Source organism: Narcine bancroftii, chromosome 14 (assembly GCF_036971445.1).
Source record: "Narcine bancroftii isolate sNarBan1 chromosome 14, sNarBan1.hap1, whole genome shotgun sequence".
NCBI classification, from domain to species: Eukaryota; Metazoa; Chordata; class Chondrichthyes; order Torpediniformes; family Narcinidae; genus Narcine; species Narcine bancroftii.
Window position 1 is genome coordinate 27,565,992 of NC_091482.1, and position 16,447 is coordinate 27,582,438.

A 16,447-nucleotide genomic window follows, 5' to 3' on the forward strand; every position below is an offset into this window, starting at 1 on the left:
AACCTTTGTTAAATGTACTGTATACTTTTGAAGCAAAAGATTGCATGGTCTGTTAAGATTCAATCATCCAGATATATAGGATTTGGGATTGCTTATTATTGAATAGATATAATATGTGTGTGTGTGTGTATATATATATATATATATCTATATATATATCTATATATCTATCTATATATCTATCTATATATCTATCTATATATCTATCTATATATCTATCTATATATATATATATCTATATATATATATCTATATATATATAGATATATATATATAGATATATATTTATTTATTTTTTTAAATTATTTTTTTTTAATATATATCAACCAGTACATCTCGTCTTCTCATAAGTGGTCATACAGTTCATCATCTGTTTTGATTTTAAACATTTTGTTGAATTGAGACCTTTGCTGTGCAGCAGGGGTACAGATTGTGGGCTGAGTTTACAACCGGAACCAGGGTTGAGGTCCAGTACACTAGGGGGTCAGAGGGATCGGTACGTTTATTGCTGCAATCAGGATACAGAATGCTTTTTTTTAAATTTTGTGCTCCATTTTAAATACATAGCATTCCTTGAAATATTATAATACAATTGTATGATCTTTTTTGTGTGTTTGTGTATCGAGAGCAGAGAACTCCAATAGCCTGAAAAATCTGCCAATCCACCTCTACCAAAGTCCCAAGGATACTGGACCAGCTAGGTGTTCAGAGGCAGAAGGACTTACAGCAGACTGCTGGAGACTGGCCTATGAAAGCCAGGTATCAAGAGCAGGATTCATCAGGGTGCTGATGGAGAGCAGGGTTCTTGAAGGGCCTCTGGTGTTAAATGCTTTCTAATCATATTGTGGATTCAGATCCAGGTCCTCTAGTTCACTGATGGAATGAATAGGAGGTCTTGTGGCCACAGAGGTGATGGGAGCACAGGAGACGAATCCACAGGCACTTGGTGTCTCTGAAGGAACTCTTTTGCTTCTCTTATTGGTGGGGGTATCGAGCTAGTGATGACTCTTTGGGTGCCTTTACAGCAAGCAAGAGTTGATGAATTTTGTGCATTTATGTACCTGACAAGAAAGAAATATTATTGGAGTTTTACAGTGTGAGGAAGGCAGATGCTATTTTGGTCTTTATTACCAGAGGTTTTGAATGCAGAAGTAAAGAAGTTTTATTTCAATGGTGTAAAGCCTTGGTGAGACCACACACAGGTCTGTGTGGTGTTTTGATTTCCTTACTTAAGGAAGGATGTATTCCAGTAGAAGGAGTGTAGCAAAGGTTGACTGGACTGGTTCCAGGGATGCTGGGTTTGCCGCATGTAATTGGGTAGAAGAGGTCTGTATTCTCTGAAACTTAGGAGATTGAAAGGAGGTTTCATTGAATCTTAGAACATTTTTGCTCAGCTTGACAACCTGATTGCAGGGCAGATGTGTTTATTGGCTGAGGAGTCCAGGACCAGGAGGCACAGTTTGAGAATAAGGGGAAGGCAGTTTATAACCACAATGAAGAGAGATTTCTTCACACATACAGGAACAAATCTTTGAGATTTTGTAACCCAGCGATTAGAGAATCTTGTCACAGAGTTCATTCAAAACAATTTGATCAAATTCTGGAACTAAGTGGAATCAAGGAATAGAGTAGGAAAATGGCACCGAGATAGAAGACCAAACTATTGTGATTGGCAGAGGAGGCTTAGAGTTGGATGGACTTCTTCGTCACCATCTCAAGCCTGTTCACAAATTGAGCTTTTATGCTTTTATTCTCATCATCTGCCCCTTAAAATTTACTTATAGTTCATCATGAAATGGGATTAAGTTTTATTAATTTATTATCTTCTAAACTTTGTTGCTCATTCAAGTCGTTACGCACTAATAACCCTTTTAATTATGTTTGGGACTAAAGGGTTTTTGTTGGCACTAACATAGGAGCAGCAATGGAAAATTGACCAGACAATGGCAAATTCAAAATAATAGTTTTTATTAAACTATTAATAACATAACACTTAACTCTAAACTTAATTCCACTATGCTCAAATAGTGTGTGTGTGAGAGATAATTCAAAGTCCCACTCTGAAAAGTTGATCTTTAAAAGTTCAGCATCATTTTAGTCTTGCTTGAAGGTCTTAAATTCTCAGTTCAGAAATGATTATAAAGCACTTTTAAATGCATCTTCAGGCTCTTTTACTCACAATTGTGTTTTCCACACGAAGAACATGCCCTCTTCTCAAAGACAACGAATGTGGCTATTTTCTTCCACAATGAAGTCACAAACCAGACAAGGGTTAAACAAAGTGGCCAAACACAAAAATAGACCCAATAGAAATTGATACTCTTTTCCAAAGAGTCAGCAAAGTGATCATCATTAATTCAATACCCACTGTTTCTGTTCCCCTACTTCCAGGAGTAGCACACAACAAACCACACCAATTCTCGTTACTGTAACTCAACCCTGCCTTTCACAAGGTTCCAAGCCCTGTATGTCACAGGGTTTGGACTTCTGTGAACTCCACGTTGAACTGTTCCAAAACTGAAAACAAAATGTCTGAATTCTGTAATATATTTCTCTAAATCATGTGACAGTTACATCATGGATGAGGTGAGTCCCAATTTTTGGAAATCACGTGACCATCAGTTATATTTCTACCAAAATTCTGTTCCTTTTCAAAACCATTCCATATCCTTTGACCTCATCTCTGTTCAAGAGGCTTAAGTGGCTTTGATTTAAAAAAAACAGATGGCTTTCTCCAGCAGTTCTTGAATAACTAAGACCCTCTTGAAATCCACTAGCTCCGTCTGTCCAAGACGCCCAGACTCCAAGAATGAACACTCTTCTCAGAAAACAATGGTTCTCTATAAATGTGCTGTGACCTATGTGTGACTCTGTACCAACCCACAGCTAGCTTACTAAGAATACAGATATATTTTAACTAAGACATTTTTTATAAAATAAATATCATTTAACATTAAAGATTAACATAAATCTGTTACAAAGTTAACAAATAAATGTGAAGTCCTGCACTCTCCGATTCTTTCTCCATACTCTAAATTACATCCATTTGAATGTACAGTTGTCACCTTTGCCTCCTCTTAGTATGCTTCTCCCATCTTCCTTGGCTATTCCCATGCCTGGCTTCCTTCACCACTATTGTCCCCTTGTTTAGCTCCTTCCTGCTGCAGCTTCTGCCTCCTTATCTTCCTCTTCACATTGCTATATACTGCCAATATTTCTCCATCATATTGCTACCTTCTGGCCATCTTTCCTCTTCTGTCCTGAGGCAGGGCAGTGCCTCAACATTGTCATGCACCTTTTGTCTCCACTGTGTACATGTATCATTGCCCTCCATAATGTTTGGGACAGACACATTTTTTCCTTTATTTGCCCCTGTGCATCACAGGTTTAAACTTGTAATCAATCAATTCAAGTGTGAATAAAGTGCATGTTCCAGATTTTATTAAAGGGTATTTGTGTACATTTTGGTTTGACCATGTAGAAATTACAGCACTTTTTATACATAGTCCCCTGATTTCAGGGCACCATAATATTTGGGATATAGCAGTGGTATATATATTAAAGTAGTTGTAGCAACTGTATTGCTGTGTGAAATTAAGAACGAGAAAATGATCGGACGTAGTTGAGTCAAAGTTCAGTGAAAGTAGTTTGCTCAAACTGTCACACGTAGCTTTTTAAAGCCTCGCGCTTTCTGAATTACGTCATCGCATTGTGACATCATGACGTCACTCAGAACCTCCCAAGCTGGTTCGATTAAGCCTCCGATGAGCCGCTACGTGACCCCCCCCCCCCATCAGAATCGGCAATAGGAGGCTAAACCTCTGGTGCCATTACTGTCCATCGCTCTTGGGCAGTTATCCGCGCCTATGCATCAGGAGTCGTGTGAAGGGCTGATCAAGGTCAAGATGAGTGGGCTTTTGTCGGTCAATCATAAATGTCTCTGGATGCTCCCCAATGTTCAATACACGTTGTCCAATTGTTTCATTGCACTCTGAAGGGGCCCTCATACAGCCTCTGTAAGGGTGGCCTGTGTGCAAACTCACTGTCCCTGAGTTCCTTTGGGATGAGGGTGTCATTGTTCCATGCCTTGACATGGAAAATGAGGCCAATTTTTCAAGCTACTCCCGCAATCTGCCTAAGATGTCAATCGGTGGCACCTCCTGTCTGGCTGCAAGCATGAACTCCCCAGGTACAATGAGCAGGGCTCCATAAACCAACTCTGCCGATGAGGAGTTGAGATCCTCCTTGGGTGCTGTTGTTATTCCCAAGATGATCCAGGGCAGCTCGTCTACCCAATCAGGTCCCTGGAGGCGGGCCATCAGTGCAGCCTTCATGTGCCTATGGAACCACTCCAGCAGGCCATTCGACTGTGGTAGACTGTCGTGTGGTGGAGCTGAATTCCCACTAGTCGCGATAAAATATCCCAGAGTGCGGAGGTAAGCTGTGGGCCTCTGTCGGAGGTGATGTGTGTGGGTAGTCCAAACAGAGATACCCAGGCAGAAACAAAAGTTCTGTCACATGAATCAGTCAATGAGTCCATCATAGGAACTGTCTCTGGCCACCTAGTGAAACTGTCAATGACTTAACAAGAAACTAGACCCTTGTGACACTGGAAGTGGTCGACAATGTCAAAATGCTCGTAATCGAATCTACGCTGTGGTGGCAGGAAAGGCTGATATGGCGCCTTTGCACTTTTGAAGATTGGCAGTCCATGCACATCTTTTCCCAATATGTGACCTGCTTTTTGACTCCATGTCATACAAACTTCTCAGCTATCAGGCGAAAATGTACAGGGGTGTCAGCAGCGGTGAACTCCAGGGTTGATGGTGATTGTCACAGACATGCTTGTCTGGGAGAACTTGCACCCTCATCGCCGGTATTCATGGAGTCTGGACCTTTGGGTATGACACAGCATTAATTTCTGTAGCCCTTGTGTTTCCCACACCACAGAATTTCTGCATGGGTGGCCACTGTTCAAGGGTTATCAAAGTCCTCGTCAGCCAACGTGAGGCGGATGTCTTCTGGCGTATGCTCTGAAAACAACTGCTCGAAGAGAAAGCAAGGCCTATGGCCATCTGCCAGTGCCAACGTGACATTCATTAACTCCGAAGGGGCACAGACCCCCCAGGCCATCGCTATGGAGGAGCCGTGCAACTCACTTGCACTGTGAAAGATCGTAAATCCAGAGAAGGAGTGCTTTTAGGGCTTCATGCTTGTCAACAGCTTGTGGGTCCTGAAGGAAATCCACTACTTGGTCAGCCGTGTTGTAGTCAAGGGCACTTACCACATGATAATACTTGGGGGTATCCTCTTCTATCTTGCGAATGTTGAACTGCGCCTCGGCCTGCCCGAACCAAACTTCAGGTTGAGTGGTCCAAAAGACAGGCAGTTTGAGCGAAACTGCTGCGTTGTCCATGTTGGGTCCAAAATCCGTTTAGGCCCTTCGGGGTCACCAATGTAGCAACTGTATTGCAGTGCAAAATGAAGAACAAGAAAATTATCAGACATAGTCAAAGTTCAGTAAAAATCATTTAGTCAAACTGTCACACGCAGCTTTTGAAAATCCCACGCATTCCAAGTAATGTCACTTGGAACCTCCCGAGCTGGTTCGATTAAGCCTCCAGTGAGCTGCTACCTAGTTATAGTTTGTTGTGTATCCCTTGATGCAATGACTGCCTGAAGTCTGTGATTCATAGTTCTCTGGCTCTGCCAGGCCTCTACTGTAGCCATCTTCAGCACCTACTTGTTTGGGGGCTTGTCCCTGTAGGTTTTCTCTTCAGCATTTGGAAGACATGCTCAATTGGATTTAGATTGGGTGACTGACTTGGCCATTCAAGAATTTTCAAGATTTGGTTGGAAGAATTAACTGTATTAAAATGAATATATTCCCATGTGTACAGTACCTCTTTTAGACTCTTCCAATATCATTACCACAGAAGTTTTTTTCCAAATCTGAATAAGCTAGTTAGGAAGTTTCTTTGGAAAGGTAAATCAGCCACAGTTTCCATGGAAAAATTAACTTGGAAATATCATATAGGGGATTTGCAACTCCCAAATTTTAAATATTACTATTGGGCAGCCCAGATGAAATTTGTCATTCCCCTCTTAGATGGAAGAGACAAGCCTTCATGGTTGGAAATTGAACTGTACGAAGTCGGAGAGAAAGTAGCAAAGGTTCTTGTATATAAATGGGATATTAAATCTATTTCTGGTGGAAAGGAAGCACCTCGAACAAAGCATGTTTTGAACATTTGGAACAAAGGGAAAAAATATCTCCTAAAATGTCCTTGACTCAAAATAGATTAATTCCTTTAACAATGGATAATAAAATTCTACATTCAAGGTCCTGTAAAGGGATCAGGTATATGGAAGATTGTTATAGAAACATAGAAACATAGAAGATAGGAGCAGGAGTAGGTCATTCGACCCTTCGAGCCTGCTCCGCCATTCAACGAGATCATGGCTGATCTTAAAGTTCAGTTCCCCGTCCCCGCCTTCTCTCCGTAACCTTTAATACCCTCATACTGAAGAAATAGATCTAATTCCCTCTTAAATATATTTAATGAACCTGCCTCTACTGCCCTCTGTGGCAATGAATTCCACAGATTCACCACCCTCTGGGTAAAGAAATTCCTCCTCATCTCGGTCCTAACTGGTTTGCCTATTAGCCTCAAACCATGGTCCCGGGTTCTGGATTTTCCCATCATTGGAAACATCCCATCTGCATCCATTCTGTCCAGTCCTGCCAGAATTTTATAGGTCTCTATGAGATCCCCTCTCAATCTTCTAAACTCCAGCGAGTACAATCCCAATTTGCGCAATCTTTCCTCATAAGTCATTCCTGCCATTCCAGGTATCAGCCTGGTGAATCGCCTCTGCACTCCCTCCATTGCAAGAACATCCTTCCTTAGATAAGGTGACCAAAACTGCACACAATACTCCAGGTGGGGTCTCACCAAGGCCCTGTACAGCTGCAGTAAGGTATCCTTGTTCCTAGACTCAAACCCTCTTGATATGAAGGCCAACATACCATTTGCCTTTTTAACCGCCTGCTTTACCTGCATGCTTTCCTTCAGAGACTGATGTACAAGTACCCCTAGGTCTCTCTGCACTTCTCCATCTCTTAATCTATTGCCATTCAAATAGTAATCTGCCCTCCGGTTTGTATTACCAAAGTGGATAACCTCACATTTATCCACATTGTAGTGCATTTGCCATGTATCTGCCCAGTCCCTCAATTTATCCAAATTGCAAGGACAATTAATGTCATTTGAATAGTTTAAAAAAAAATCTTAATAATGCAATCTTCCACTACTTTGAATTAAGAGCTTTTTCAGAGATGAATTTGGACTGACCATGATGTTACCAGAGTGCAGTGAAATGGAGATTCTAATTCAAAAAGGGTTCACAAGGAAGATTGCATCTGCAATGTATTCCTTACTTCAGTCGGGAGCTCCCAAGCAGGAGTTAAATAAATCGAAACAAAGATGGGAATCAGAATCCGACTTGAATATTAGTATTGGTGATTAAAAACTGGTCTGATTTATGTCAGGACTGCATAACCAATACAATGTAGACTGGTGCAGTATAATTTTTTTGCATCAGCTTTATCTTAACCCACAGAAATTACATGAATTGAATTCTAATGTATCAGATATATGTTTCAGATGTGATGTAGAAACGGGAACCTTTTTACATTCCACCTGGACATGTTCTAAAGTGAAACCTTCTGGAGAAAGTTTAAGGATTTTATTAGATCAGATTATTGGGGAACAATTGGCACAATGTCCAGAATTGTTTCTCTTAGGAAATATTGTGGACATAAGATCCAAAATGAAACTGTCCATCTACCAATTAGAATTTCTTAAAATTGCATTGGGGTGACCAGGAAATGCATTACGCTTACTTGGAAGTCTGATTCCCCTCTGGATATAGCCCAATGGAATGCGGAAATGTGTTCCCCTGGAGAAAATTACTCAACAATCAAAGGAGAAGTGTAACATGTTTTTGCAGGGATGGCAGCCATAGTTACAGACGCAGGAATGAATATTGAGGGACACTTATTCTGTTCTTGAGTTCTACGTCCTAGTCCTTTCCCCTACTAGAGATCTGTGGAGATGGGAAGTACTGACAGCTACATCCATGAGAAAGTTGCCAGAGACTTAAATTTGCAGAGATATTCAGCGAACTGAAAGATGTCGATGACTTGTAGTGAACTTACAAAAACTATACGGGACAAGTGCAAAGTTACTTTAAAGTTGCAGGGACATTGCCTTGCTGATGTGTGGCTCTTTATTATGCCAGAGCTCTGCGCCCCTGTGTTACTGGGGTTAGATATTCAATCTCAGATGAACAGTGTAGTGTTAAATTTCAGTGGGCCACAACGCACACTTGCCATCCCCCCGCGCTAGTTACTGCAGTGTGTCTGCGTTAAAGATCAAAGCTCCTTGCCTTTTCAGTGATTTATCCCGAGTGTCAGCCGATTGCCACTAAGAGCCAGTCTTACAGCAAAGAGAATCGAGAGTTTATCAAAGCAGAGACCCAGAGACTGCTTAAAGAGGGAGTAATTGAACTCAGTAAGAGTCCGTGGCGGGCCCAAATGGTAGTCGTGAAAAATCATACTAAGAGACGACTGGCTATTGACTACACCCAAACAATCAACTGTTACATGAACCTGGATGCCTACCCCCTGCCACGCATCAATGAAATGATTAATCAGATAGCAAAATACAAAGTGTACTCCACTATCGACCTCAAAGCAGCTTATCACCAAATCCCCATTAAGAAAAGGGAACGGCCCTATATGGCTTTTGAGGCTGATGGGGAGTTATACCAGTTTAAAAGGGTACCTTTTGGGGTCACTAATGGTGTGTCCATGTTTCAGAGGGAAATGGATAAGATTGTTAGGACGTATGAGTTACAGGGTACGTTTCCCTATCTGGATAATGTCACTATCTGTGGGAAAACACAGGCTGAGCACGACAACAACTGAAAGAAATTTTTAGCAACAGCTAAAGAACTCAACCTTACATTTAACAAGGGCAAATGTGTGTTCAACCGACAGAGCTACCCATTCTGGGCTACATTGTCCGCAAGAGTGAAATCCGCCCCGACCCGGAAAGAATGGCCCCCCTTAAGAAGTTACCACCTCCAGACTCAGCAAAAGCCCTTAAAAGGTGTATGGGATTCTTTTCCTACTACTGCAAATGGGTTCGGGACTATGCCACGAAGACACACCCTCTATTTGACACTAAATCTTTTCCCCTCTCTCCAATGGCCTTGAAGGCTTTCGAGAGAATTAAAGCTGATATTGCCAAAGCAGCACTCTTGTCCATTGATGAGAATATCCCATTTCCAAGTGGAAACTGATGCCTCAGATTGTGCCTTGGCAGGAACCTTTAATCCAAAGGGCAGACCTGTGGCATTCTTCTCCCGCACGTTACGCGGACCTTCCTGCCATTGAAAAAGGAGCCCAGGCTATGATTGAAGCTGTTGGCTACTGGAGACACTTTCTAGCAGGCAGAAAATTTACTCTTGTCACTGATCAGAAATCTGTAGCCTACATCTTCAGTATTAAACACAAAAGTAAAATCAAGAACGATATGTTGGCACGCTGGCGAATAGAACTCTCAACTTATAATTATGAGATCCAGTACAGACCGGGCAGGTTAAATGATCCCTCTGACGCATTGTCACGATCTGCTGCCGGTGCTCAGCTGGAGGGATTGTTTAGCGACATGGAGCAGATTGTGCCACCCAAGAGTCACGAGGTTCTTCCATACATAAGGGCTAACAACCTTCCTTACTCTCTGGAAGAAGTCAGGAAACTGATTAAAAGCTGTCCCATTTGCGCAGAATGCAAACCGCAATACTTCAAAGCTCTGGAGGCCACTCTCATCAAGGCAACCCGATCTTTTGAGAGGATTAGTTTAGATTTTAAAGGACCATTACCTTCCAACAACAAAAATGTATATTTCCTTAATTGAAACAATTCTGGAATATTAATTGATGAATATTCCAGGTTTCCCTTTGCAATACCCTGCCTTGACGTCTCGTTAGCGTCTGTCATTAAGTCACTTGACAGAATTTTCACACCTATAGGTGCTCAGCATTCATGAGCGCTGAACTGCGGCGAGCCCTGCTATGGAAGGAGATTGCCACCAGCCATACCACAAGCTACAACCCGCAGGGCAATGGGCAGCTCGAAAGGGCAGTCTGGAAGACTGTTAATCTTGGTTTAAAAACATATGGTTAACCTGTTAACCGGTGGCAGGAGATGCTGCCTGAGGCACTACATTCTATTTGGTCATTATTGTGTACTGCAACAAATCAAACGCCTCATGAACATATGTTTGGCTTTCCTAGGAAATCAGGAACTGTGATGGACTGGCCAGCCTGTTTATCTAAGCCTAGATCCGTGCTGCTGAAGAGCCATGCTTGGGCGTGTAAAACAGACCCCCTAGTCCAACCAGTTCAACTACTACATACCAACCCCAACTACACTCATGTTAAATTCCCAGAAGGGAGTACTGACACTGTACCCCCAAGAGATCTGGCCTTATCTGGTTTGCCCCTTCCTCACACCCCTACTCAGAGTGAACCTGAGAGATTGGGCTCACCCCACCAGCCTGTGACCCCTAGTAAGCTTTCAGATGGCTATGCTGAGGCTGCCTCACGCTGGCGATTCTGGAGCGGGTCCAGAAGTCAGTCCTTCCCACATGACAGACCCAGGAACTGTACCAGTTCCCAAGGTTGCAAAGGAGCCACCTGTTTTGAGAAGAGGCACCAGAATTCGTAAACAACCTGATAGGCTGACATATTCATAAAACATCTCATTATATTTCGATTGCTTGCTAGATACTGGCGTATTTTGGCTGTTAGAATATTCTCAATGCCAAACATGGTATCCATGTATCGCTTGCTTCAGTCTTTCCTAGCAGCTGTCCTTTTGATTTTAACCCTTCTTCTGCCGGGGGGAGACTGTGGTGAATGTCTGCCAAGCTGCCTGTCTCCCCTCTGGCGAGCTAACATTGGCTGTGCATTATCTCTACTGTTAAGGACACTCCCCTTGGGTATAACTGTATATGCACCTATTGTCTTTCATTATTGTACCATGGGTTTCTGCTAATAAAAGCAATGATTATTGTTTGACCACATCGTCTTTGTCTACTTCATCAACTGGCACTTCATGATCTAGGTAAGAAAAGGAATTAGATCCTCTGAAATGGATACCAGATCCCGACAGTTCTTTTTTCTCTTGCTTTTCTGTTCTCTTTTTTTTAATCTGTCTTTTTTGTTCTTTACTTCAGAGCTTTGTTTGGGGGAGGGGAGATGGGATTGTTTAGCGATATGGGCAGCCTGTACCATTGACTTTTTTTTTCCATTTCAGCTTATGTATTTAATGATTATTTTTTGATGCATGTGGCCCATAAAATGAAAATAAAGTATTTTAGAAAAAAGAATTTTCCAGTTTTCAGCTTTGAAAAACTCCAATTTGTTTAGGATCATTGATGAAGTGCCATTAATTTGCTCAAACATGAGCAGATAAGATGTTTCTCTACTCAGAATTCATTTTACTGCTGCCATCCACAGCTATATCATCAATAAAGATGAGTGCGCCAGTATCTGCCCAGGCCATAACACCTCCATCGCTATGTTTCACAGATGCGGTGGTACGATTTGGAGCTTGGCCTGTTCCTCTATGCCTCCACAATTTGCTCTTGCCATCGTTCTGATACAGGTTAATCTTGGTCTCATCTGTCCACAAGATCTTTCTCCAGAATTCTGCAGGTTCTTTTAAATACTTCTGGGCAGCTATAATCTGACCATCCTGTTTCTGTGGCGGACTAGTGGTTTGAATAGCCTCTGTATTGCTGTTCTGCAGACAGTAGTCATTGACACGTCCACCCCTGCCTTCTGAAGGATGTTTCTAATCTGTTGGACAGGTATTTGGGGATTTTTCTTCATTCTGATCAAAACTCTTCCGTCATCAGCAGTGGAGGGTCTTCCTTGGCCTACCAGTCCCTTTACAATTACTGAGCTCACCAGTACCCTTCTTAATGATGTTCCAAATAGTTGATTTTGGTAAACCTAAAGATTGGGTAATGTATCTTTTGTTCTTGTTTTTCAACTTCATAATGGCTTCTTTGACTTTCATTGACACAACTTTGGTCCTCATTTTGAAAAATGGCAACTACAGACTCAAAAGTGATCAAAATCTTAGAAGCAAGCCTAACTCTCTTATACCTGTACCAATGAAGCAATTAAACATACCTGTAATCACAAACACCTGTAAAGCCAATTATCTCAAACATTATAGTGCCCTGAGATGAGGGGACTATGTATAAAAATGGTCGTAATTTCTACATGGTCAAACCAAAATGCATACAAATAACCTTGAATAAAATGTGGAATGTCCACTTTAATCACTTGTTAATTTTTTGATTGCAAATTTGGAACTGTGGAGTAATTAAAGGAAAAGTGTCTTTGTCCCAAACATAAGTATTGTTTGCATGTTCATTATGTTTATGCATGTTCTGCACCGTGAACCAGAGGACGCTGTTTCTTCAGGTGGTTCTGATACAATTGGATGACAAGTGAACTTAGACAGATGCAGCTTGCCTTGCTGACATGCTGGTTTTTGTTCTAGATTCTAGATTCTTTTGAATTGTCTCCTTCTCCTTTCTGCTGGTTCTACTGTTTGTGCATGTTTTGCCAAGCTCCGTTTTCCTTGATTGCTTCATCTCATGCCATCCAAATATCTTGTAATCTTTTTCCCATTTTGTCGTCTTGATTTACCTTCATGCACTGTGGATGCAGGTTATGGAATGTTGTGTTTCATTTTGGTTGCTTTTCTGAATGATCATTGTTAAAACACTTGTACTTCGAGATTTGGGTTTTTTTTTGAGGTTCCAGTACTGATTTCTGGGGAAATCTGCCCAGATTTGATATTCTGCTCACCAGCATCTTCCCCGAACCAAGTCCTTATCTTCCATATTTTGCCAACCTCTTAAGCTTTGGCCCTGTAGTTCTGTGCTATTAACCTGAAAAGGAATGTTCCCCAGTGACCTGCCAACATCTCATTCCAACTGGATGGAATTGAAATCCACTTCTCCAGTTTCTGCTAGGTCACTCCCTATTCTCCCTCTCTTCCCCACCCCTCTGTGTCTCCTTTCTGCCAGCACTTCACCCCCTTCTCTCTCCATTCACAGACCTATCCCCTCCCATTCTTTTCTCTTGTGCCCTCCCTCTCAACTACCTTTTCCCTGTGCCTATAGGCGTGCTCCTCCTCCCACCATTTTATTCAGGCATCTGCCTTGATGAAGGGCTCAAACCCGAAACATTGCTATATAAAGTATTGACCTGCTGAGTTACTCCAGCTTTGTGCTTTTACTTCAATCACTGCATCTGCAGACTTTCATGCTTCACTAACATCTCTCTCAATCTTCTTTGGCTTGGCTTCGCGGACGAAGATTTATGGAGGGGGTAAAAAGTCCACGTCAGCTGCAGGCTCGTTTGTGGCTGACAAGTCCGATGCGGGACAGGCAGACACGATTGCAGCGGTTGCAAGGGAAAATTGGTTGGTTGGGGTTGGGTGTTGGGTTTTTCCTCCTTTGCCTTTTGTCAGTGAGGTGGGCTCTGCGGTCTTCTTCAAAGGAGGTTGCTGCCCGCCAAACTGTGAGGCGCCAAGATGCACGGTTTGAGGCGTTATCAGCCCATTGGCGGTGGTCAATGTGGCAGGCACCAAGAGATTTCTTTAGGCAGTCCTTGTACCTTTTCTTTGGTGCACCTCTGTCACGGTGGCCAGTGGAGAGCTCGCCATATAACACGATCTTGGGAAGGCGATGGTCCTCCATTCTGGAGACGTGACCCATCCAGCGCAGCTGGATCTTCAGCAGCGTGGACTCGATGCTGTCGACCTCTGCCATCTCGAGTACTTCGACGTTAGGGGTGTAAGCGCTCCAATGGATGTTGAGGATGGAGCAGAGACAACGCTGGTGGAAGCGTTCTAGGAGCCGTAGGTGGTGCCGGTAGAGGACCCATGATTTCTCTCTCTCAATACTGAATAGATATCTCCTCATTTACATTGGAAGGGGGCTGGAATATTGCTGTCACCTACTGTGAATGAGAGCTTGCAGAGAAGGAGGGACCAATGGGATTGAAGGATGGGGTCCATATTATCCAAAGGCGAGTAGTTTCAACCTGGCCTTCCTGTTGGATAATTGACTGGGCCCAGTTGATCGACCATTCTGTAGGCCATGGTCAACCTGATTCTGTTGACTGCTAAAGGGTTAGATCAGAATAACCCCTTGAATTGTATTTCATTTAGTTGTACACTGCTAATAAGTTGTCCTTTTCCTGACAGGATTCCAGCAAATCTGATGGTCCAGTGGACAAATGGAATCTGTGCAGAGACAACAGAAAATATAAAACCTACAAATGTTTAAAGTGGAATGCACATTTCAATATGTTGAGATATTTCCTCAAATTTGGCCAGTTGTTTCATTGGTAACTGGCATGTTTCAAATGACACTCCTCTCCTGGTGCTGGGACAAACTGTGAGAGTTGCGACAAACTCTGTTGCTACAGACATCAAATGTTCCATTTTCTTTGAATGACTCTGTTCAACTTGTGTTCACTGTGGGTGTAGCGAATAGCAACCTGGGTGGGAATCTGGTGCTGTCTGTAAAATATGTGTGCATTCTCCCTCTATCTGCATGGGTTTTCTTCGGGTGCTCCTGTTTCTTCCCACCCTTTATATTAAAAAAAATGGTTGGGGGGGGGGGCTGAAATTGGCCTATGGACTGGAAGGGCCTGGTTTCCAGCTGCATGTCTAAATTTAAAGACCATGCTGCTTGGGTAATATAAAAGACTAAAATAGTGGGTGGGTGGCGCAATTTAGTGTTTTTTTTCTGGGGTAGGGGAAATCGAGAAACAGGGAAAGGGAGAATGGTTGCAGCGGAGTCCCTAAAGTATATATGTATCTGCTATTGGTGCAGTGGATGTCAGTTCTCATGCTTCAGAGAGGCACCAGTAATCTTAGTAGTGAATCACCTGAAAACTGGCAGTTGTTATTCTAGTTGTGTATATTCTATTGCAACAAGTTCTGTTTAATTTTGGTTTAAATAAACTGTTTGATTACTTAAAAGTTATCTGGCCTTTGCAAAGCTTCAATTAAATGGATAAAATTTGCACTGCTTGGCGACTGCATCATGGCCTATTCCTGTGAATTGGCTCTTGTTTTTAAGAGATTGGTAATCGATTGACCTTGGTCAAACTTTTCAACTTTCCAGCCTTTTGTTCAACTGTTTATTTTTAACTTTATATTGGGAATATTTTAAATGGACAGTTTGGACCAATCTTGATCCCTCATGCATTGTTGCTGTAATAACTTCCTGCCACTTCAATACCTCCTCCACCAGACATCCGTCACCTTCTGCACACTTCTATTTTGTGTTGTTTAGGTCAATTACTCTGTGTTTATGTGGGGTGGGGTGGGGGGAACTAGTGGAGAAACTCAGTCAGTCAAGCAACATCGTGGAGGAAAAATGATGGTCAACGTTTCAGGTTGAGACCCTGAATTGGGACTGAGTAAGTGGAAGGAGCGAGGCAGGAAACGTCTTGCTGTCCACCAAGCAGGTGCAGCTGTTTCAGCTCTGCTACAGGATGTTGCGTACATGAAATGTGAGCAATTCTGGCAGAAACTCTTGGATTTCCTCTGTTCACTTCACCCCATTTGATTCACAGTGGCATTTACCCGTGAGTAAGGGGCACATCATTATCCACATTGCAACTTCATCTGTATTCAAGCTCATGAGCTCCTGCACTGTGTAATTAATGAGTAGACTGAAATATTTCATTTACCTTTCCACTGCATCTACTGAGTTAGCTTTTTGGGAACAGATTATTAAAGGCCCAAAAGCTTTGATCCATTAAAGGCCCTTGTAGGTATAGACGGATTGTACTCCAGTGGAGCCCCCCAGAAAAAAGCTGCTACTTTCTTGACACTCTGCGCATACACCTTCTCAATCGGTTGGTATTTTCCTCATTTTGTTCCCGTCTCATGCACTGTGACAGACACGGGTTCAAAGGGATAGAGCAAGAATGGTCCTGAGCCATGAGGTTCTTGAAAGTAGGAGTGGATATCTTGTGGAGTGTCTTTAATGATTACCTCAAATCATTTGATGAACAATCAGCTATTGCCAAATTTTGAAACTGCAGATGCTGGGACATTGATTGCACAAAAGCAACTGGAGGGACTCAACAGGCCAGGCATTGTCCATGGAGAGAAATGGGAAAAGAGTCCCAAACTGAAATGTTGACCATTTCTCTCCATGGACAATGCCTCACCTGCTAACTTCCTCCAGCTTTGTTCAATCACCAATTACAGTCTAGGATCAGTCTGTTAAAGTGGTTGGTTGACCCAAGTTTCTGAAGTGAAGGAAGT

The 16,447-nt window shown here is 42.4% G+C and overlaps 1 protein-coding gene across 5 annotated transcripts in view; it reads left to right on the forward strand.

Moving 5' to 3' along the window:
* The window catches only part of fkbp6 (FKBP prolyl isomerase 6), a 100,192-nt gene that overhangs the window by 31,422 nt on the left and 52,323 nt on the right, over positions 1-16,447 (forward strand). For 2 of the 5 annotated variants that reach the window (XM_069911750.1, XM_069911745.1), the window contains exon 8: positions 14,366-15,152. The exons of 2 other annotated variants lie outside the window; for them this stretch is intronic. In XM_069911750.1, coding sequence (XP_069767851.1) covers positions 14,366-14,447 — 82 coding nt within the window. In that variant the 3' untranslated portion in view covers positions 14,448-15,152. Of the gene's footprint in view, positions 1-14,365; positions 15,153-16,447 lie in introns of those variants that run through there. One more of the 5 variants, XM_069911746.1, reaches the window with a different exon arrangement.